At 47.7% G+C, this 19,337-nt stretch overlaps 2 protein-coding genes across 8 annotated transcripts in view; one reads left to right on the forward strand and one right to left on the reverse strand.

Moving 5' to 3' along the window:
- On the forward strand, window positions 1–8,713 carry NCF2 (neutrophil cytosolic factor 2). The gene is made up of 15 exons (XM_053985660.1): window positions 1–268; window positions 722–804; window positions 1,109–1,217; window positions 1,423–1,557; window positions 1,862–1,969; window positions 2,858–2,917; window positions 3,722–3,765; window positions 3,961–4,102; window positions 4,396–4,458; window positions 4,826–4,904; window positions 6,016–6,059; window positions 6,577–6,728; window positions 6,801–6,912; window positions 7,127–7,289; window positions 8,476–8,713. Exons 1-15 carry the CDS (start codon window positions 95–97, stop codon window positions 8,571–8,573), a joined length of 1,566 nt encoding a protein of 521 aa, XP_053841635.1. The 5' UTR covers window positions 1–94; the 3' UTR covers window positions 8,574–8,713.
- A 1,001-nt stretch (window positions 8,714–9,714) lies between these two features.
- The window catches only part of SMG7 (SMG7 nonsense mediated mRNA decay factor), a 51,025-nt gene continuing 41,402 nt past the window's right edge, over window positions 9,715–19,337 (reverse strand). For 5 of the 7 annotated variants that reach the window (XM_053984910.1, XM_053984904.1, XM_053984906.1 and 2 more), the window contains 7 exons: window positions 18,860–19,225; window positions 17,225–17,374; window positions 14,759–14,839; window positions 14,025–14,184; window positions 12,569–12,739; window positions 12,300–12,451; window positions 9,715–11,798 (listed from right to left, as the gene is read on the reverse strand). In XM_053984910.1, the coding sequence (XP_053840885.1) occupies window positions 11,685–11,798; window positions 12,300–12,451; window positions 12,569–12,739; window positions 14,025–14,184; window positions 14,759–14,839; window positions 17,225–17,374; window positions 18,860–19,225 (1,194 nt within the window). In that variant the 3' untranslated portion in view covers window positions 9,715–11,684. The remainder of the gene's footprint in view (window positions 11,799–12,299; window positions 12,452–12,568; window positions 12,740–14,024; window positions 14,185–14,758; window positions 14,840–17,224; window positions 17,375–18,859; window positions 19,226–19,337) is intronic. The other 2 variants (XM_053984908.1, XM_053984909.1) reach the window with 2 other exon arrangements.

Here is a 19,337-nt window from a genome sequence, read left to right on the forward strand (position 1 = left end):
GGGAGCCAGAGAGGCCGAGCTGCGCCACAAGGAAGGACAGGGACAGGGGCGAGACCCACGACGCGGGGATCCCACATCCCACTCCCACCACGCCATGTCCCTGGTGGAGACGATCCGGCTGTGGCAAGAAGGGGTGTGTGCTGCAGACAGGAAGGAGTGGAGCGCTGCCCTGGATGCCTTCACGGCCGTCCAGAACCCCCCTGCCAAAATCTGCTTTAACATCGGCTGCATCCAGCTTGTCCTGGGGAAGCTGGCGGAGGCGGAGGAGGTAAGGTACAGCCCCTGGGGCCGCTCATCCTCTCACCTCTGCGACTTGCCAAGGTACATGGACATGGTGGGGAAGGAAGGCATTAAAAGGATCACGGTCTAAGGGATGGATCTGGGGCCTTTTAAAGCTGTGCGGAAGGGGGACAGCCCAAGGCCGCCAAACCTGTTCTGCCAGTGAATGGGAGGCGAGGCGGCAGCAGCGATACACGGCTCGCTGTTCACTCTCCCTTGCTCCAGGAGGTGACCGTGCTGGCAGATGGCTCCAGCTCAAAAAAACCCAGGAGCCTGCTCCAGGCTCTCCCCACCCAATGCCCAGTGCTGCAGGGAGACACAGCCCACAAAGCTCAGCTTAGGCCGCTCGGCTAAAGCAGGATAGGTACAATTGCTCTACGCCCTCAGTTTTTTTAAGGTGTCCCCTTTTTACCACCCCTTTGCCCCACTCCTACCTCTGCAGGCGTTCACCCGGAGCATCGGCTGCGACAAGCACCTGGCTGTGGCTTATTTCCAGCGGGGGACCGTGTTTTACCGGAGGCAGAAGTGAGTGGAAGGGTTTCACGTTTCCTTTTTGCCACTTACAGAGAGGCCAGCCTTCACCTGAGGATGGCCCCAGGCAGGTTGGTGCCCCAGAGCCCAGACTGAAACCTGTCAAGGTCAAACAGGCTCCTACTCTTCACCACTGAAGTCCTGGGATTAACCTTCACAACCTCTGTCCTCCCCTGGGGTGTCTGAAACACTGCAAGGAGAGGGGAGACCCGACTGAATTCACCAAGTCTGAGTACAGGCTTAGAGGCAGGCAGGTTGCCACCACGAGCTGGTGACACCTTCACCCCCTGCTCCACAGCCACGGAAAGGCCATTGAGGATTTCAAAGAGGCGCTGGCCCAGCTGCGAGGCAACCAACTCATCGACTACAAGATCCTGGGGCTGCGCTACCGGCTCTTTGCCTGCGAGGTGAGGCACACCTGGCTGCCAGTTTTGATCCCAAAGGTCTGTTCTCCAGCATTCTCCAGCATGAGAAATCTAAAGAGGAGACAGCCAGCCTCTTTTGTACCTTGCAAAAACCAAGCAAGTGGGTGCAGTGCCACTGCCCTTTCCTTTCCTGGCAGCAGTCTGGCTGCTCCAAGAGCTCTTTCCCTTGCTCCCATCCCTCCAGCAGATTCTCTACAACATCGCACTGGTGTACGCCACAACGGGGAGCTGGGAGAAGGCTGAGGAGCACCTGACCCTGGCCATAAGCATGAAGAGTGAGCCCCAGCACAACAAGATAGACAGGGCAATGGAAGCCATCCTGGTACGGAGGAGCAGGTCTCACAGCCCCACAAGGAGAGGGAGGGAAATCCCAGTGACAGCACATCCCTTTCAGCAGGATTAAAATGCTGTGGCAACAGATACTGTAGCAGGACACATGTCTGTGGGAAGAGCTTTGGGTCACTGGGGAGGCAGGGATGGGAAAATGGGATTCCATGGACCGTACCTGGGCTGGGATTGGGCTCTCGTGGTGGTGGTCTGGAGCAGTCCCCAAGCCCAGAGCAGAAGGGGCATTCATCAGTCCCTGCTCTCACCTCCAAAGTCTTCATGACTTGTCTGTGCTACAGAAACAGAAGCTCTGTGAGCTAGTGGCCATTCCTGCGGGGAAGCTGTTCAGGCCAAATGAGAAGCAAGTGGCTCAGCTGGAGAAGAAGGACTACCTGGGAAAGGCAATGGTAAGAAACGTCTATACTGTTTATTCTGTGGGCTGAGAAGAGCTGTTGACTGCCTTGTCCTCATCCCTCTGAGCTGCTGTCTGCTGCCTGGTAGGCAGCCAGAGACAGGGAGCTGGTCTCTGCCTCAGGGATCCCCCAGACATGGAGAGAGGGATGGCACACAGGGATCTCGCGGGAAACAGGGAGACTGCAAGAATACAAGAGCTAAAAGCACGTTCCTGCTGAGCATGGCTTATTTCTAGTTTGTCTCCTTAGTGAGAGGGATAGTCAGCAATGAGCTGCAACGATCCCCTTGGAAATTAAGACATTTTCAGGGGTGGGGGAACAGAGCTATTTAACATTTGACACCCACAACCAACCTCCAGTTCATCCACCACTGTTTGAAAAGGGCTTTTCAGCTCAGATAAGCAAGTAAGCTTTTCTCCTGTGAGTGTGCAAAATCCAGTCACTGGGATACCACCTCTGGATTCAGGCCCTGGGAGGCAGCACTTGTCCAGAAAAGGACCCAGGCACTGGGGAATCAGACCCCCGAGAGCCAGGCAGCTCCTTGAGTGCCAAAAACATGCACAAAAACATGTATCAACTTTCTGAATTACATTTAAGGTCACCTGTAGGAGGTATGGGGTTGAGCCAGACACTTTGGCTCCCTTCAACATTTGTGATTAAAACAGAATGGGAAACTTTTAGGTTTTAACCACAGAAACAGCCAGGCTAAGAGCAGAAAACTTCTCACAGCTGAGAGGGAAGCTTTGGTACGAGAGGCACTCAGCCTAAAATCATAGCCTCTCCTGAGCAGCTTGGCTTGGCCAACAGCAAAGGAGGAGGGTGGACATCAGAGGTCTGAGAGGGGTCTACAGGTACCAAGTCACTACTTGTCCTTGGCTCTAGGTGGTGGCCTCTGTGGTGGACAAGGATGATTTTTCAGGATTCGCTCCCCTACAGCCACAGGTAAGACTCTGTCACTGAACAGCATGCTCTGTGCAGGGTGACACAGGGTGGCTGTCATCCACAGTGGGGAGCAAGCAGCACCCTTACCACCCTGAACTCTGTGCCACCGCCGTGGGGAGGAGGCAGGCACTGCTTCCACGGATCAGCTGCTCCCTCCACCATCAGGAAGCTCATCCCAAACCCACCCACAGCTGAGGCTGAGGTTAAGCTGGTTCCCTGCACGGGGAAGTAGTGGGTGGGGTGATGGCTCTCCGCAGGGAGCTGTCTCTGACCCTCCCCAAAGGATTCATTAGGGATCGTCTGCCTAAGCCTGAGTGGAGAAACAACGGCAGTTTTGCTCTCGCTTTGCACTCTTCTGCCCATTCCACAACTGCTTTGCATTTCCCATGCCATTTTCCAGATGATGTAATGGCATCTTCCCATTCCTAAATGCAGCAAGAGTTTTTCCAGGAGGTTTCTGGGTGGATATGGGAAAGCACAGCACAGCACCATTGCACAAGATAAACGACAACCTTCTCAATGCAGACAGTGCTGACAATTTCAATCCTCTGTCAACTGAAACTAAAATCAGGAGTGAAAAGAGGATTGTGCCTCTGAAAACCAACTGTATGTTGAATGTGGAAACTGTTCCTTAGAAGGAACAAAGCCAGTGATATTCCTCATGGCACTTAAGGCACCTGCATGTGGAGGAAGGAACAGTGTTGGGGTGAGGGCAGGCATGGTAAAAGGCTGCAGGACATTTCTGCAAAGCAAACAAAATCCTTTGGATTACTGATATTTTCCTTTTTGGCTTCCTGTTGGCAGGCCTCTGGTCCTCCACCCAGGCCCAAGACCCCAGAAATCCTCAGGTAAGTTGGATGAAGGATGGATAACCCATGCAGCCAGGCACAACCCCACTCTCACAGCCGAGCATCCAGCTGGCACCCAGAACTCCGGGGGAATGGGGAATGTAGAAACATGGAGGCAGAGGTCTGGATTCTCCCTGTGATGTAAAACAACAGCATCACCAACATTCCTGACCTGTCCACTGCTCCCACACCCAGGGCCCTCAGAGGGCAGCCACACCGTGTCATGTACGAGTTCATTCCTGAGACGGATGAGGAGCTGCAGGTCCTGCCAGGAAACATTGTCTTTGTGCTGAAGAAAGAGAAGGACAATTGGGCTACAGTGATGTTCAATGGAAAGGTATACCAGGAGTGTGCTGGACAGGAGGGGCAGACAGCAAATTATGGTTGAGATTCTGCAGAGGCAGAGGCCTGCCAACAGTAATTAAGTACATTTCTGACTGAAGTGTCTTATGTCTACCCTGGCTTAGGCCACAGGGTTCAGTGAAATCCACCCAACCTGCAGAAACTAAACCTCAAGCCTCAGGAAGCCTCCTGGATGCACGGGAGGGTGAGGACACATCCAGTTGTGTCCTCCAGCAGTGGGTTGCCATCTTGCCAAGCAATCACTACTCATCTTTCCTCCCCCTGCAGAAAGGGATTGTCCCCTGCAACTTCCTCGAGCCTGTGGAGCTCCAGAATAAGCTGCATATCCAGGTGAGGAGGCCCAGGAGGAAATGATGTCCTGGGGAGGGTAGATCTCGAAATATACACCTAACACATGCTTCCCAGTGGGACCCATATATGTGACTCCCTCCCCGTCATGATGCTGGGGTTGGTTCTTCTGGCTCATGGTCACCTGATCATGAGCTCAGAGATCTGCAAAATCTGTGTTGGTGGCACCCTAGTGGTGGTTGGCAGTGCTGGGGAGATAATGGATATAGCTGAGTCACCTCTCCCCAGTTCAAGACCCCAAACAGACTTCAGGAAAATAGCAGGTTGGAAAGGGGCTGCACAAGGCAGCAGCACCCCAGCCCCTCAGTAAGAGTGGGATTGTCAGCACTATCTTCTTCCCACGGCACAGGAAGAAACCCCTGTGGAAGTTGAGATCTCTGAGCCACCCACCTCCACTGTGCCGGAGAAGCCGCGGCGGCTGGCGCCAGGTCAGTGCAGGGAGCTGAAGGGATGGGGAGCACAGGCTGACACCACCCACAGCAGGCTGAGATGCCGTGTCCTCACCCTAGGGAGGGCTAGGGCTCATCTCTGTCTCATTGCTGGCCCCATTTGAAGTCAGGGACTAGAAGACATTAGAACAGGAGGCAGAGACAGCAACTGCAGTGCTGAGGATACAATAAAATAGTGTCTGTGGGGTCCCTGAGGAAAGCAAGTCCCTCTGTGCTTTTAATTAGCACAGTGAGTAATGAGAAAAAAATATGAATGGGGCAGGGACTAGCTTGGAGTAAAGGGTTCCTTATAGGCTTCTCCTTCCTGCAGGGCATCCATGATAGTTTCAGTGCTGCTGTGAGCTGAGCTAGGCTTAAAGGAGCTGTATGAAAGGGATTCCTGGCTGGTGCTACCCAGTGTCCCATATCCCAAGCTCATGTCCCCAACAGAGCAGCCTTGTAGACAGTCCATGGGTAGAGCTGACAGAGAAGAAGGCTGTGGCTCATGGAATTAAGGACAAACACTTGACAGACACAACAACCCCAATTATCATCTTTATGGCACCAAAAGCCAGCTCAGATCTATTAGTGGGACCATGTTCAACAGTGTAGCTTGGGCTCTTCCTGGAATGAGCACAGTTGTGCCAAAGCACTGTCAAAATGGAAATCAAATACTCATGAAGAGGCTTCCACAAAGCTAAATGAAATCACCCTGCCTGGAGGCCTGAGTTTAGCTTTACAGACCCATTGAAGGACAGGGATTGCCTTTGGTTTTCAGGATGGACCTAGGGAGATCAGAAGAGGAAAGACACTAAAACCAGCAGCTCCATGTTTATCTTTTTTGAATCTATCCATGAAAGACATCCCACCCTTCATGCTCCCATCTCGGCAAGAGGGAAGGCACAGAGCCAAAACCTCTGCTCAGTGGTTGTATCTAGACCTTACAGAAGAATGCCTGTGGTGGATGCCGTATCCATTCAAAGGACTGCTGCTGGCTCCAGGGTTGGTTGGTGTTGCTGCAGATCACGATGGGCTGCAGGAGGTCTGGCTGTGTATTTAGACAACATTTATCCCATCCCACCTCCTGAGGCACCTTTTTCCTCCTCCCCAGACTATGTTCCTGCTACCGTGGTGCAGCCAAGAGACACAGCAAAGGTAACATCCTGCGAGGCAGACCCTGAGGTCCTGCTGGTCATACAAACCTGCACTTTCCAGGAGACTTAGGGCTGCTTTTTGGGAGTTCTCCTCCAGGGCCCAGGTGAGGGGGCCACTGGATGACTCTCATCTTAGCCAACCTGAGGCACTTGAGAAGGGAGAAATAGGAGAGAGCTTGGCTGGAATGCACATGCTCCTGGGTAGGGTCAGCACATCAGAACGTCACACTGGGAAGAGATGGGAAAATATAGCAATCCCAACTCAGAAAAAAAAAAAAAAAAAAAAAAAAAAGAGGGACTTGGAAGGTGGATACAGCTCTAATTTGATCACACCAAAACCACAATTTGGTGCCAAGCCCCTTATCTATTACTGAGCTCTCTCCTGGGACAAGCCTTGGTCTGCCAACCAGCCAATGTCCAAGCACAGCTTGGGAGGCACAATCTAACTCAGGCAACCAGTTTCCACATCCCTGTGCTTGCCAAGCCACACAAGGTGACATCCCATTTCCTGCCTGCAGGAGGCTGAACCAACTGTCTCCAGGCCCCATGTCCTCAAGGTGCATTACAAATTCACAGTTGCCCTGAGAGTTGATCGAGGCCTCTCCTACAGAGAGCTCCTGGAGCTGGTTTGCAGGAAGCTGGAGCTGCAGCCCGAGCACACGGAGCTGAGGTGAGGCACTGCCAGCCCCAGTGAGCCAGGGCTGTGTTCCAGCACTCCTCACCTGCATCCCCTGCACTCCAGGTACAAGCCTGTGGAGGGCCAGGAGCTGGTGACTCTGAGTGCACAGAACGTGGAGGCAGCCTGGAGTCAGAGCAAGGACAACTGCCTGACAGTCTGGTGCAATGGCACAGAGGTCAGTGACAGCTACAGGGGGCAGCCACCTTCTCTTCCCTCCTGCCGTTCTTTTCCTTGCCACAAGCACAGGTTTGTGGCTTTCAACAGAAGCCAGCAACCTCGTGAAAGGCAGGAGAGCAAAGAGTGGAGAGAAGCAGAGCTCATCTCTCTTGCCCTGCTACAGAGAAAGGAAACCAAGAGGCTGTGTCCTCACCAGCTTTTTTCCTGCCTAGGGAGAGGGGTTTGTACCAGACAGCAAACCAGAGGAGTCACCGCAGGAGGCAATGCCTGGGGAGACGGGACCAAACCATGTTGTAGCTCAGTACAGTTATGAAGCCACCCAACCTGAAGACCTGGAGTTTCAGGCAGGAGACATGATCCTTGTTTTATCCAAAGGTAATTGTGCTCCTCCTAGGACAGGAGAGGGGAAGGATTCCCCCAGCTCTGGTGAGAGGAAGGGTGGTATGGCAGCAGCAGAGCCCCTCCATCTTTGCCTTGGGATTCCCATCCACACATCCCTGTTACACACACTTCTTCCAACATATTTTCATCACTCCTGTTTCCACCGCAGCCCTCCCAAACATCTAAGACAGGAGTTACACTTGGACTGCATTTAAGCTTATTGATCACAGTGGATTCTTTAAGGAGATGTCTCATTTTAGCTGCCATCCCCACAATGGGAGCAGGCTCTCACTCCCATTCCTTCCACCTGAAACCTCTTTTCATCTACCTTTCTTGTTAAGAGTACAATCTCCCTTCAGTCACTCAATATTAGTCCTTAGTGTTTCTATGGGAATTGAGGCTTAAATACAGACTAAATCTCAGGAAGCTCAATGAATAATTATATACACAGGGCACATTCCCCATCTCATTTGAGCCTCTGAGTGAAATCAAGACATCAGGAGTAAGTTTTAAAAGCAAAACCCCCTTATATTTAGCTATTTGTAGTTATGTCACTAATTTATGGTGGCTGGCAGGCTTTGGCAGCAGTACACAATCAGTCTCCCATATAACGTTTGACAGGTTAGATTTTGCACCATACTGATGACCCCCTCCACCCCAAAATCCTACCTTCCCCTTCACTCCTGAGCTAAGTATTTCCCAGTACAAAGCTGCTTCTTGCCTCATTTGGTTCTCCCACAGCAAAATTGCCAGAGCTCCCAGGCCTTACTAAACCCAGGGTAGCAGAGGTTTTGGGGAGGTTGTTTTAGGGTTTTTATGTGAACATGAGAAATAGCTGTCAAAACACTTCAGATCTTTCCTGAAGAGGACAGACCAAGGTCTAAGACAATTTCTTCAATCTCCACAGTCACTTTGCTTCCACTCAAGGCAGTTTCCAAACCCATTGGTCTCTATTTTGATCCAATTTTGCATCCCCATTTGATATTCCTTCTTACCTTACCACTTGACTCTCTTCCTCGTTCCTCCCTTTCCTCCACATTCCACTCCCTGCTGGGTCTAGCACAGCTCCAAGTTTTATCAGCAGAAACACCATAAAACTGTGATCTCAGGCCTGTCTGCAGCACATGATGCTCCTGTATATTCCTAGGGTCGTAAGAACTGTGTCAATTTTCCCTTCCAGTGAATGAAGACTGGTTCGAAGGTGAGTGCAAGGGGAGGACTGGCATCTTCCCATCTGCGTTTGTTCAACAGCCCAACATTGAACACCCAGAGAAGTGACTGCAGAAGAGCTTGAAGTTGTGGAGAGTAATTAAGAATTCAACTGTTGTCATTATGTAGTCTGCATATTAATCCTTGCATCTGAAAATGACCTTTAAATGTTATTGCTACTTGTATTAAAATCTTTATATTTTCTCTTACCTTTTGCATTGTTCTCTTAAAAAGGAACTTATTAAGAAGTTGCTAATTCCTGTTAGGGATACATTCATTCCTAAATCCTGTGCTTGCCAAGAGAATGGCCATCCCCCATCCTTAAAAAAGCTTTTATACAGGCATGCCAGAAGCTGGGCACACCCACAAGAAGTTGGTGCAACCTGCATTTACAGCCCTGCCAGGAGATTCCCAAAGGGGAAGCGAATTCAGGAAGCTATAGACCAAGAAAGTATTTGCTTCCTTGAAACACTAATGCCAACCCCAAGAACTTTGAAGACACCACGCAGCCTCACCCTGCTCCAACTCACAATTCAAATTCACAGGGACTTTAAAACTCCCACCAATAAAAGTAGACACATTTTCTTCAGCGATGGGACCCGTGCATCAAAGTTTTTCCTGATCAGTCAGAAGATACAGTAACTTTGAAAGACAGAGCCTGGAATCCCAGAGCTTTACTCCAAAGGTGCTAAGGGGGCAGGGGCTTGCGCACTCTGGATTCTATCACACAAATCCAGAAAACCCCACTGCCCCATTAACCCATAAAAATATCACATTTCTTTTTAAAAGAACTTATTCTAGAGACAATAAACACCTGTAATTTCAAAACCAGAAGATCTCCAGAGTTTCCTACCACATACCTAGAAGCATGGAAACAGTGAACACCCTGGTCTGCAGGCAAGTTATTGACAGAAGGACCTGTGCCCTCCATCTGCACACGCTGTACCAGGATGAGTCTGCAACTAGGGAGGAGCTTTGCAAGCTGCTCCCATCCTACATATTTAGTTCAGTACGTAAAATACACTACACAGGCAGCACAAAACCACAACCAAATTATCTGTACCAAGCCCAAGCCAGAATCACTGTGATTAATTAAAAAAAAAAAAAAAATCAACTTCAAACATTCTTCTGGCTTCTACAGAAAAGTAATGCATTTTTAAAGGCCTGAAGCCAAGTCACACAGGAAATAAATGCTACACACACACCTGGATGGAGAGAACATGGTTTAATTAAAGGCAAAGCTGATTTCGGCAGCTGCAGTTCTTGCACAGACAGACAGAAAACACAAAAAAAGCTTACAACACAAACCAGTTTCTGTTGGGGGCCCCTTCTCTTGCTCCTCCAGGTGCTGGAGGGCAGGCGGGGTCAGATGCATTCCCGAGGCCGGGTGCTCATGCACAAGTGGAACGGTGCAGCTGGGACCTGGCACGGCCGGGAGTGAGATGGTGCTCCTGGTTAGTCTGGGGTGCAAGAGTCAGTGACGGTGCGAACACGGGAATGTCGCAGCTGCCTGGGCGCACAGCTTGGACACACAGCGGGAGGGCTGGAGGGGACACACAGGGTGGGCTGGATTACCACCAGGTGGGAACTTCACTTTTTGGACTTGTTAAAGGAAATACAGCTTTGAAATGCAACACAGAACAGTGATGTTGCTCAGGTGGAGCTCATAGGGAGCTTCTCGCACCCCCGAGGGTATTGGGTCTCCTCCGCCTTCCCTTTTTGTATTCTCTGGGGCTGCCCAGACTCCAGCATCACTTCGGCTCCTGCATGTGCTTTGTTCTGCAGCTGAATTCTAGCCCAGAGATCCTGAATCATCACAAACCCCTACTGCTAAAAACAGCAAATGGACATTGAGTCTGTTTCTGTAACTTCCCTGGGAAATCTAACAAAAACGCTGTCCTTTTCTTTAACAAAACTTCCAGTCTTCCTTCCCCCTAATAAATAGCAAGTAAAACATTTTTTTCCTTTTCCCTTCTGCACCTTTTCATCTATGAACAGCACTGTGCTGTTTCCATGTGTCCATGGGTGCCTTGGATTTGTTTCTGGCACTGAAAGCCTGGGGCTGCAGCTGGGACAGGTTTCTGCAGAGCTGACCTGTGCTTCACCGGGCGTGCGGATGCCCCATGCTGTCTGGGCTGGCTGTCGGACTCACCCAGCCCTGCTGGACCCCTGATTATTTTCTGCCATGGTAATGAAACTACGAGCGTTCAGCGAAGATGGGAGGATGGAAAGAGAAAAAACAAAACCAAACCGAAACAAAACAAAACAAAACAAAAACCAAAAAAAAAAAAAAAAACCCCATTGAAAGCTTTCTACCTACCTATTAAAATGAGTCAGGCTGTGAATGCACAGACTAGCCTGCCCTTTGTGGGGCTAGCCACTATGCTACAGTAAAATGTACAGGAATCACACATTAATTTAAAACCCCATAGCAGTTAACTTGCTTTTCAGCAGAGTGCTGCGAGGCCCCATGTCACCCCTTATAGCTCAAACACCTACTGAGAGAAGGGCATTTCATGCTGGAGTCTCTAACCCACCCAAAGCCTCGGGGTGAAGCAGTGCCAAGTGCCAGACTCTCTTTCATGAAACTCCTTTGCTAGTCCGGGATACAGAGCCCCACCTCATCACCACCCACTGTGACTGGAGCAGCAACTGGGGCTTTCATTGCTACACACTGACCATGAAGCACGTCTGTGTACAGTGTGATCTTACTACTGAGATAGTAATAAAGATGTTTAGGAGTAATTTCAACTACATTCTCAGTCAGCGAAGCAATCATTAATGGATTCCTATTGTATCTCCCCAAAGAGAGGAAAAGGATTGAGAAGTTCTCATTGGCTTCTCCCATCTGCCCTTTGCTCTCAGCTTTTACTTCCCATGTGGCTGGGGACATGCACAATGGAGAAGGTGAGAGGCGGTGATATTGGGTTACTGAGTGAGCCAAACAGCAGTTCCTCTCTCCCTCCGAAGGGCCCGGGGGATGGGAGAGTTCCTGATGTTGTTTGCTTGCACTGCAGACGTTTTGTGCACACTCAGTGGGTTGGTGGAGCACTTACGCCCTCCTGACAGCAAGGAACAGAAGAGAGGGCTGCCACCTGCACAGGACTGTGTGTGCCAGTCCCACAGACCCAACATGCCATGGTTTATGGAGCCGTCGTTGCAAGGGTTGCCTCCTCTGTCTCAGTGTGGCGGATTCATGGCACCTTGTCCGCGCTGCTGCTTCTGCTTCTGCTGCATCAACAGCTGCTCCAGGGCCGAGGGGCCGGGGTGCATCATGGAACTGGACCAGATGGACTAAAAACAAACAGCCAACACTAGCACCTCTTGCATTACACAGCCCCTCTGCCAGATGGGAAAGCAGACACCATGTTGTATATTCTCCCTCTTTATCACTCATACCTGGCTTATCACAAAAGCTAACCAGGCTTCAAAGAAGACTTTCTAAAAAGAGGCTCCCTGGAAGAACTTCATCCTCCTCCAGAACCCTCATTACCATAAAAATTCATCCCACATTAACTATTACTAATTTTAGACTAGTCAAAGCTAATGTTAGAATTTCTTCCAGTTCTGCCAGCCTGAGCTTGTTCCACAGAATCTCAAAACCAGGAAGAACTGTAAATTTGTGACAACTTCCTGCATTGGTGACACCTCCCACACTGCCTTGTGTAAGCGAATCTGCAGGAAAAACTCTGGGCTTCTGGCACTCAACTCTGACGCTTCCAGCAGGCTAATGCCCATCACTTGATCGTCCAGCCTGCAGACCCATCCCTGAGCACAAGCCCCAGCCAAACCCACCTTCAGGCTCTCCATAAGCACAGCTGAGGAATCCTCCATGGCAGGAGGGCCTTGCACTGCCCAGGTACCACTGGGAGCACTGGACTGGTGCCAGCTGCTCTCCGAAGAGGATGACGTTGTTGGGAGATAGTCCAGACCAAACCCTCCCATTGCTAAAATGGCAAAATGGCAGAAAGACAAGTTCAAAGTGACATGGCAAAACCAGTGAAAAACAAGCATCATCAGACGATGGAATCTAGCTCTGTGCTAACCTGGAACCCAGCACTTGCCTGGCTTATCTGTTTTCCAGCGGTCTGCGACTCTCCGGTCTCTGTTGTCTGGAGCCCCAATGGGTCCAAAGTTGGAGAAAGGAACAGAATTGTGGTTATGGGTTGGAGGGGAGCTTGGCAAGCTGCTGGGGTTGGAGGAGTGAGGAGACTGGCTGGCTGGTGTTGAATGATCTAGGGATTACAAGGGAAGAGGAAAAAAGGTCAGCAGAGACAGCAGGAACCTCTCAGTGTTGAATTTCTTAGTGCTGCTGCAATTCTGCCATCACCCACATTGCTACAATGTTGAAGGTCAGTTTTTATTCCTTCTGTTACATGCACATAATGCAAATTCCTAAATTCTGAGTGAAAAATGTACAAGAACAGAACGACTGTGTTTAATGCTTACGAGAAAAACAAAACCCAGAACACCTCATGAGGGTTGGCTAGGTAAAACCAGTTTCCCTCATGTCTCTTGAAGAACTTGTCTCAAACTAAAAAAGTAACTGTCTCCAAGCTTGACAAACCAATAGAAAAATTAGATTAGACTTTGAGGAGTTTGCAAATTTAAAACTTCAATTCCCAGGTCTGAGAATGTTTTACACTTATGTGAATCTTAAAACAATTCAGACCAGAACCCAATAGTGAGCAAAAGAGGAGAGGGAGCATGAAGCAGGCTGTCCGCAGGCAGAACAGAACAAATGTAGAGCTGAAGCACAAGGGAGTTGAAGCCATGTGAGCCAAAAATCCTGCTAGAATAAAAAAGCACTTTGCAACTCCCTCCATTTCACCCACAACGGCTTTTCCTGGTTGGATGCACAAGTCCCACCAAACATCCCATCCAGTGCAGATGTTATTTAAAATCCACTCTGTTCTTAGATTCAACTAACTCCTTTCTCACACTCTTCTGGATTTTTAGTGAGATTAAAATTATGACATAATAGTTATGGTTTATGCCTCTAAGATAATTACTAACAAAGAAGCTGGTTTGCTTTACGGGCTGCTTAACAGCAAGAAACCAAATACAACAAACCCCACTACTGTTGTATTTTCCTCCACTCTTCCCTCATACAGTTTCTTTTTCAAATATCTGCATTACGAAATCCAGTTCCTCCTGCTTTTTCCAAAAAAAAGCAACACAAAGTATATGGACATTTGAGTTAAAGCACTACTCCCAAATGGCAGTCAGGAAACCATGTTAAAGAGATTTCAGGATTTATCACCTCCTACAACATTTATCCTGCTCAACTACTTAAATTAAAATCCAGCTTCTTACACTGTATTAATTACAGAATCCCCTTGTATTTCTGAAGATTTATAAAGTAAAACAGAAACCTTCAGAGATCTTGCCAAGCAAGTTTCAGGGGAGGTGGGGGGGGCTGCTTATTTTATTTCCAGTTACAAGTAACTTGCAGTTGGTTTAGAATTAACTCAAATTCTCTTAAATCACTAGACACAAGAAATGCCATACCAGGATTACCTGAGCTGGCTGGAAGGGATGGAGACCACGGAGTCCCTTCAAAGAGAGAATAGAGTGAAGTCTCCTGATGGGCAACTGAAGGGGTGACTTCTGTTTTTGTGCTGGTATTGATGTTTTTTCCATATACCTCATTGAACATGCTGTTGTTCGGATATCTTTCCTGAAAAAAAACCAAACAGTGTAAGAGCTTATGTGTTAGACTTATTTCAGTCACTGAGACTGTACAAAGGAAACAATTATAGTTCAAAATATTTCCTAATTTGTCTTTCATTTCCCAGCCCATCTTCTTTGACCATTTAATTTAACATTAAGTCCATCACATTCTGAATCAGGACAGATTTCTCCTGGCTGGACTGCAAAGTCTTCACAAAATCTTCAGATTCCCAGTACTCAGAAAAGTTGTCAAAAGCACTGAGCCTGCTCAATGCTCTGGAAGAGAACAGGTAATTCATTGCCCTGGAAATAAAAACCTACACACCACAGCACCCTGAGATGCACCTTTTCAGTCAATTTCATGACTTCACTGAGAGCAAAGGGCCCCCGAACTCGGCAAGATTCAAGAGTACATCTGCAGAGATATAGCTAAGATGAATTTGGGAAGAAAACTGATAAAGGCAAAGATTAAGGTTGATACAGAGTGAAATTACACATCAATGTGGATTTCTTTCGGGTTTTCCACTGGCTTAACCACAAGCTGAAACAGCAAAAGGTGTTGGACTTTGGTTCTCACTCACCTGATTTAGAGAAAAGCCACTGAGGGACAGGAAAGATGATGACTGAGACATCAATTCTGATGGTTTTTCCAGCAGGGACTTCTTCAGAAACCAAAAAGGGGAAAAGTGCAGTTAGTGCTCAGTGTAGGGACCAGAAGGAAAGTGTGTAATCAGAAACTGCCAAAGTGGTTTTGGTCACATTTACAACTTGTCTTGAATTTTAGCTCCAGCACCTTGGAGGACAGGGGAGGCAGGCTAACAAGTGCAAAGAATCAGTCATTTTCCTACTACCTATAATTAATAATCTACAAATCATCAAACATGACAGCTGAGAGTCTCAGACGCAGAACAGGTTTTCAAATGCAAAGTCTAATACTCTGATACATCTAAAGGGGAGACTCCTGTCAAAAATACCTTATGGTTGTGTAAAACCTTACACAAGTGAGAAAACCTTGTACAAGTGAGACAGGATCCCTCCCAGTGACACGAGGACTCCTTCAAACAAGATTAGACTGTTGTATTTGGCTATTGACAGAATATTTTTTCAGTTCTGAGAGCATCCCTGCTGCAGAGATGTTCTTAGACAGTGAGAGCAGCTAAGTGCTTTTTAAATTAGGTTTAGTAGTCCAACAGCATTTAACACTGTCTCATTTCCATTATAAATTACTTGCAGAGAGGAAGGAAAAAGAAAACCAACCCAAATGTTTAAAAAGAAAGGTTCCAAAACTCCCGTGGCCTTTTTATTTCCATGTAAAGATATTACAGACCATGACCTTTCTTCCATCATCTATGCCACCTCCCTCTCACACAATTGTTATTTCTAGCACAACATTTCTTGTCTTTCTGTTTGGTTCTTACTATGATTAAGGAGTGAAAAACAGTGTCTCTGAAACAAGTCTATTCAGAGAAAAAATAGCTAAGTTATCACTGACAGAAACCAAAGAAAAATTACCAAGCTTGGCTAGTGGACAATGAACATCACCAAATCTAGGATCTGGATCACCAAGCCATAGAATTAGTAAAACCATAAGTAAAAATGTGTGTGAACCAAATTAAAAGCTATAGTCTTGTTACAAATAAACCCCCTCTTGCACTCTCACCAGCTCAGCATGTCAGATGTTTTAAAATCTATTATTCAAACCACAAAATCCAGAACTAGTATCTCTCTCTCTTTAAAACAGCCACAGTACCTGGAATATTTTTGCTTTCATCCTGTAAACTTAAGACAAACAGCCTCATTTTCTTGGCAAGCAGCTCCTAGCTTGTTAGATTTTCAAAGTGACAGCTCATTAGTTTGAAAGCACATTTTAAAAGACAGACAAAATTCCCACTCTGCATATCCACATGACTTGCACAGCAAAGGATTTCTTTCCATTTGTCAGCAGACACAACAGTAGGAGCTTCAAAAGAAGCTGTTAAAGCAGCAGCTATTAGTTTATTAGCAAAGTTATCTAATGAGACAGAAATTAGTGTCTTTTGCAACTGGCTCCTTGGGATGGCAGGTAAAATAACTGAGGAAGAGATTTAATCAGAGATTTTGAGTAGTCACAAATAATTCTTTGTTACAGCAACTAATCTGAGTATGATTTAATGAACATGCTTGTAGCCATAGCAGAAAGGCATGCTGCATTTTCAGAGGCAATTTAAAAATTCAGCAGCTCTGAGACCCACCAGCTAGTGAACTAGGAAGGCTTTCATACAAAAAAATGTATGAAAAAAATCCCTCTGTCAAAAATGACTGTATTTCTATAAGAGTTACTGTGTATTTATCCATTTAATTGCTATTTTCTTCCAAAGCCATCTTTCTCTTTTATCAATCTCTTCTGCATTGAATAGGGCAGCATGCCCCTGCATCTATGGAATTTTTATATGCATATTATAATCACAGAATCGCAGAATGGCTTAGGTTGGAAGGGACCTTAAAACTCATCTCATTCCACCCCACTGCCCAGGGGCACCTTCCACTAGCCCAGGCTGCTGCAAGACCCATTCAACCTGGCCTTGGTCATTTCCAGGGATGGGGCAGCCACAGCTTCTCCCCAACCTCACAGGAAAAAAATCTCTTCCTAGTGTCTCATCTAAACTATCTCTGTCAGTTTGAAGCCACTCCCCTTGTCCTGTCACTATACCCTGGTTCTGATGACTCCCCATAGCCCCATCAGTGTCTCCCCTGCCCTTTATTACTAAACCCATACAACTGCAGAAGAGCAAGTGCATTAAATGATGTATCATGATACACTAACACCTCTCCTGTGCACTGCACTTACAAAACCTCCACAGTTACTCTGATTTCTGAACAAATTAGCAGGCCTGGATTCAGCCCAAAAGCTGTAGTTTTCACCCCTGTGAAAACTAGCTCAAAGGTAAGGCAGGAAAGTGGACAGGAGGTATGGGGGAGAGAAAGGAATTTCACATTTCTTATAACTTCACAGAAGAGAGAGATGCCAGTTAAGAGTGAGAAGCAGCAGTATTACATCAAATACATACAAAGAGGCTTCGTCCAGGAAGAGAGGCGAGAGGCCCCAGCAGAGCTGGGTAAAGATCAGGAGGATTAGAGAAAATCAGCTCTTCCTCCTCCTCCAAGGCAGCCAGACTCTTTAACAGGTCCGGAGGAAGCAGAGGGGAGCTCTTGGGGTCCTAGTGACAGAAATGAGCACAGTGAGACAACAGAAGGCAGAAAGAACAGCCAGAGCAAGAGAGAGAACAGCAAGAGGAAGGCAGAAGGCAGCATGCAGAGGGCGAGGTGAGAATGGTGCTGAGGCACACACTGAGAGAACTCTGAGCAGACACAACCACGCGTTGTGCCAAATGCACACGGGGAGAGGACCACGCATCAAAGTGACAGCAGGGAGCTTTAATCAGCAGAGTGTGTGCTTCCCCTTGCATCCATGCCACATACTGAACCTGCTTCCACGTGCACAGACAACAGACAAAATCTTATAGCCATTCTTCTACAGCTGACCTGTGAGTAATTTAGGTTTCAAGTAGAATTATGTTCTTATCATCTTTTCTCTGGTCGTGGAGTTTAAATCCCATGAGATTTATTTCCACTGGTGATAGCTGCTATGCCAACCCACAGCTGACCAGCCCCCATGGCCAGTAAAATCTGCTCAGTGCTGGTCAGACTGCACATCTTCACTTTTGTGAGGGATGCTTAAAGCACAAGCAGCACAGGCATAGCTTCTCTCTGCAGCACAACATGCTGGCACCTTGGCAAGGTTTCCCTTTTAGGAATGAAGACCAGGCTCTGACCCTGTCTCCATCTAAAAACTACAACCTGACATCAGCATAGTACTGTACATGGTCTGTACATTGTACTCCTGCACATTGTCTGGCTTTTCTCTCAGAAGGATGAGCCAAGTGATATCAGTTGACCATCTCCATGTCCTGAGTGCATTCACAGAGGCACACCCAACCAAAGGTTTAAAAGCCCTCTGTTTAAACCTCCTTATAAACATCACCAAAAGCACTCACAGACAACTCCAGGGCTGTTAATAAATAACAGAGATTGGTGGATTTATAAACACCAACATAAAAGCACGATTACACTAACAGAAGTATTCCATTTACTGCAACCAGAAGTTAAGGAAGACATTTAGCTCTCTCAGTGTGGTGGGACTTTCAGGAAGAACAAACAAACAAAAAAATCCAAGACAAGACCACTGCTACCATCCTTGGTTGCTCAACCTATTGCAGCCTCAGCCATTCAATTCACTATAGCAGTGTTAGGAGTTCACTTAAAGTGAAATAATTCAACTGCAATTATTTGGGGGGCTTTTATGGTTTTCATCAGTTGCCAGACAATAATCTTCCCCAAAACTATCAGCTGCCATGTTTCTCGACCTGGCAGACACAGCACAGAGATGGATGTCACACCCACACTGAACAAGACTTACATCTACTTGAAACCAAATCTTCAAGAGACTGATACTTCACACAGCCTACTAAAATGGGGAATTCATTACTTTGTGCTGGTACCCCTGGTACTGACGCTCAGGTCTCTTCCAAATAAGTTTACATTGACCTACTTGGGACCACAGGGCATTCCTGAAACAGGGAAACACCAAGAGCTGCCAGGAATACCAGAGCCTTAGTTCTCCCCACTTGTAGCATGGGTCTTACCTCAAAGGTCATCCTGGAGACAGCATCCTGCTCGGAGCGGAAAACTCCCTGCCGCTTCCCCCTGCGGTCCATGTTCGACTGCTGGGTCATCACCCTGTTGTCCGTCATGCCATAGGAAGAGTCCCAGTAATATTCTGGCACCTTGACTTCTGAGGGGTTCTGGTTATATGGCTCCATTGGGAAAGGCTTCATTTTTTTCTCCAGAGGTTGCTGTTGCATCACAGGAGGCTGTAATGACTGTTCAAAAAGTTTGAGAGGGTCCTGGGCCTGCAGGTAATAGGGCTGCTTTACAGACATGATCTTCCCCAGGGAGCCTTGGACTTGAGGGGGGTTCCAGAGCTGCTTCGACGAGTCTGTCTGTGGATACTGAGGCAGAGACACAGGATTTCACCAGCAGGGAGGAACAATTCCTGTTACCTGAATGCTTAACTCATCCAAGCTGTCAGCCTGGCTCATGCGTGATAGCAAATCAGAATGT

Source organism: Vidua macroura, chromosome 9, assembly GCF_024509145.1.
Source record: "Vidua macroura isolate BioBank_ID:100142 chromosome 9, ASM2450914v1, whole genome shotgun sequence".
Lineage (NCBI taxonomy): Eukaryota > Metazoa > Chordata > Aves > Passeriformes > Viduidae > Vidua > Vidua macroura.

What these genes read in the sequence shown, in the direction of transcription:
- NCF2 (XM_053985660.1), top strand. Translation starts at nt 95, where the DNA reads ATGTCCCTGGTGGAGACGATCCGGCTGTGGCAAGAAGGGGTGTGTGCT. An exon ending in AGCTGGCGGAGGCGGAGGAG is followed by an intron (nt 269 to 721) that starts GTAAGGTACAGC and finishes CTACCTCTGCAG; the next exon opens with GCGTTCACCCGGAGCATCGG. An exon ending in AGAATAAGCTGCATATCCAG is followed by an intron (nt 4,459 to 4,825) that starts GTGAGGAGGCCC and finishes CCCACGGCACAG; the next exon opens with GAAGAAACCCCTGTGGAAGT.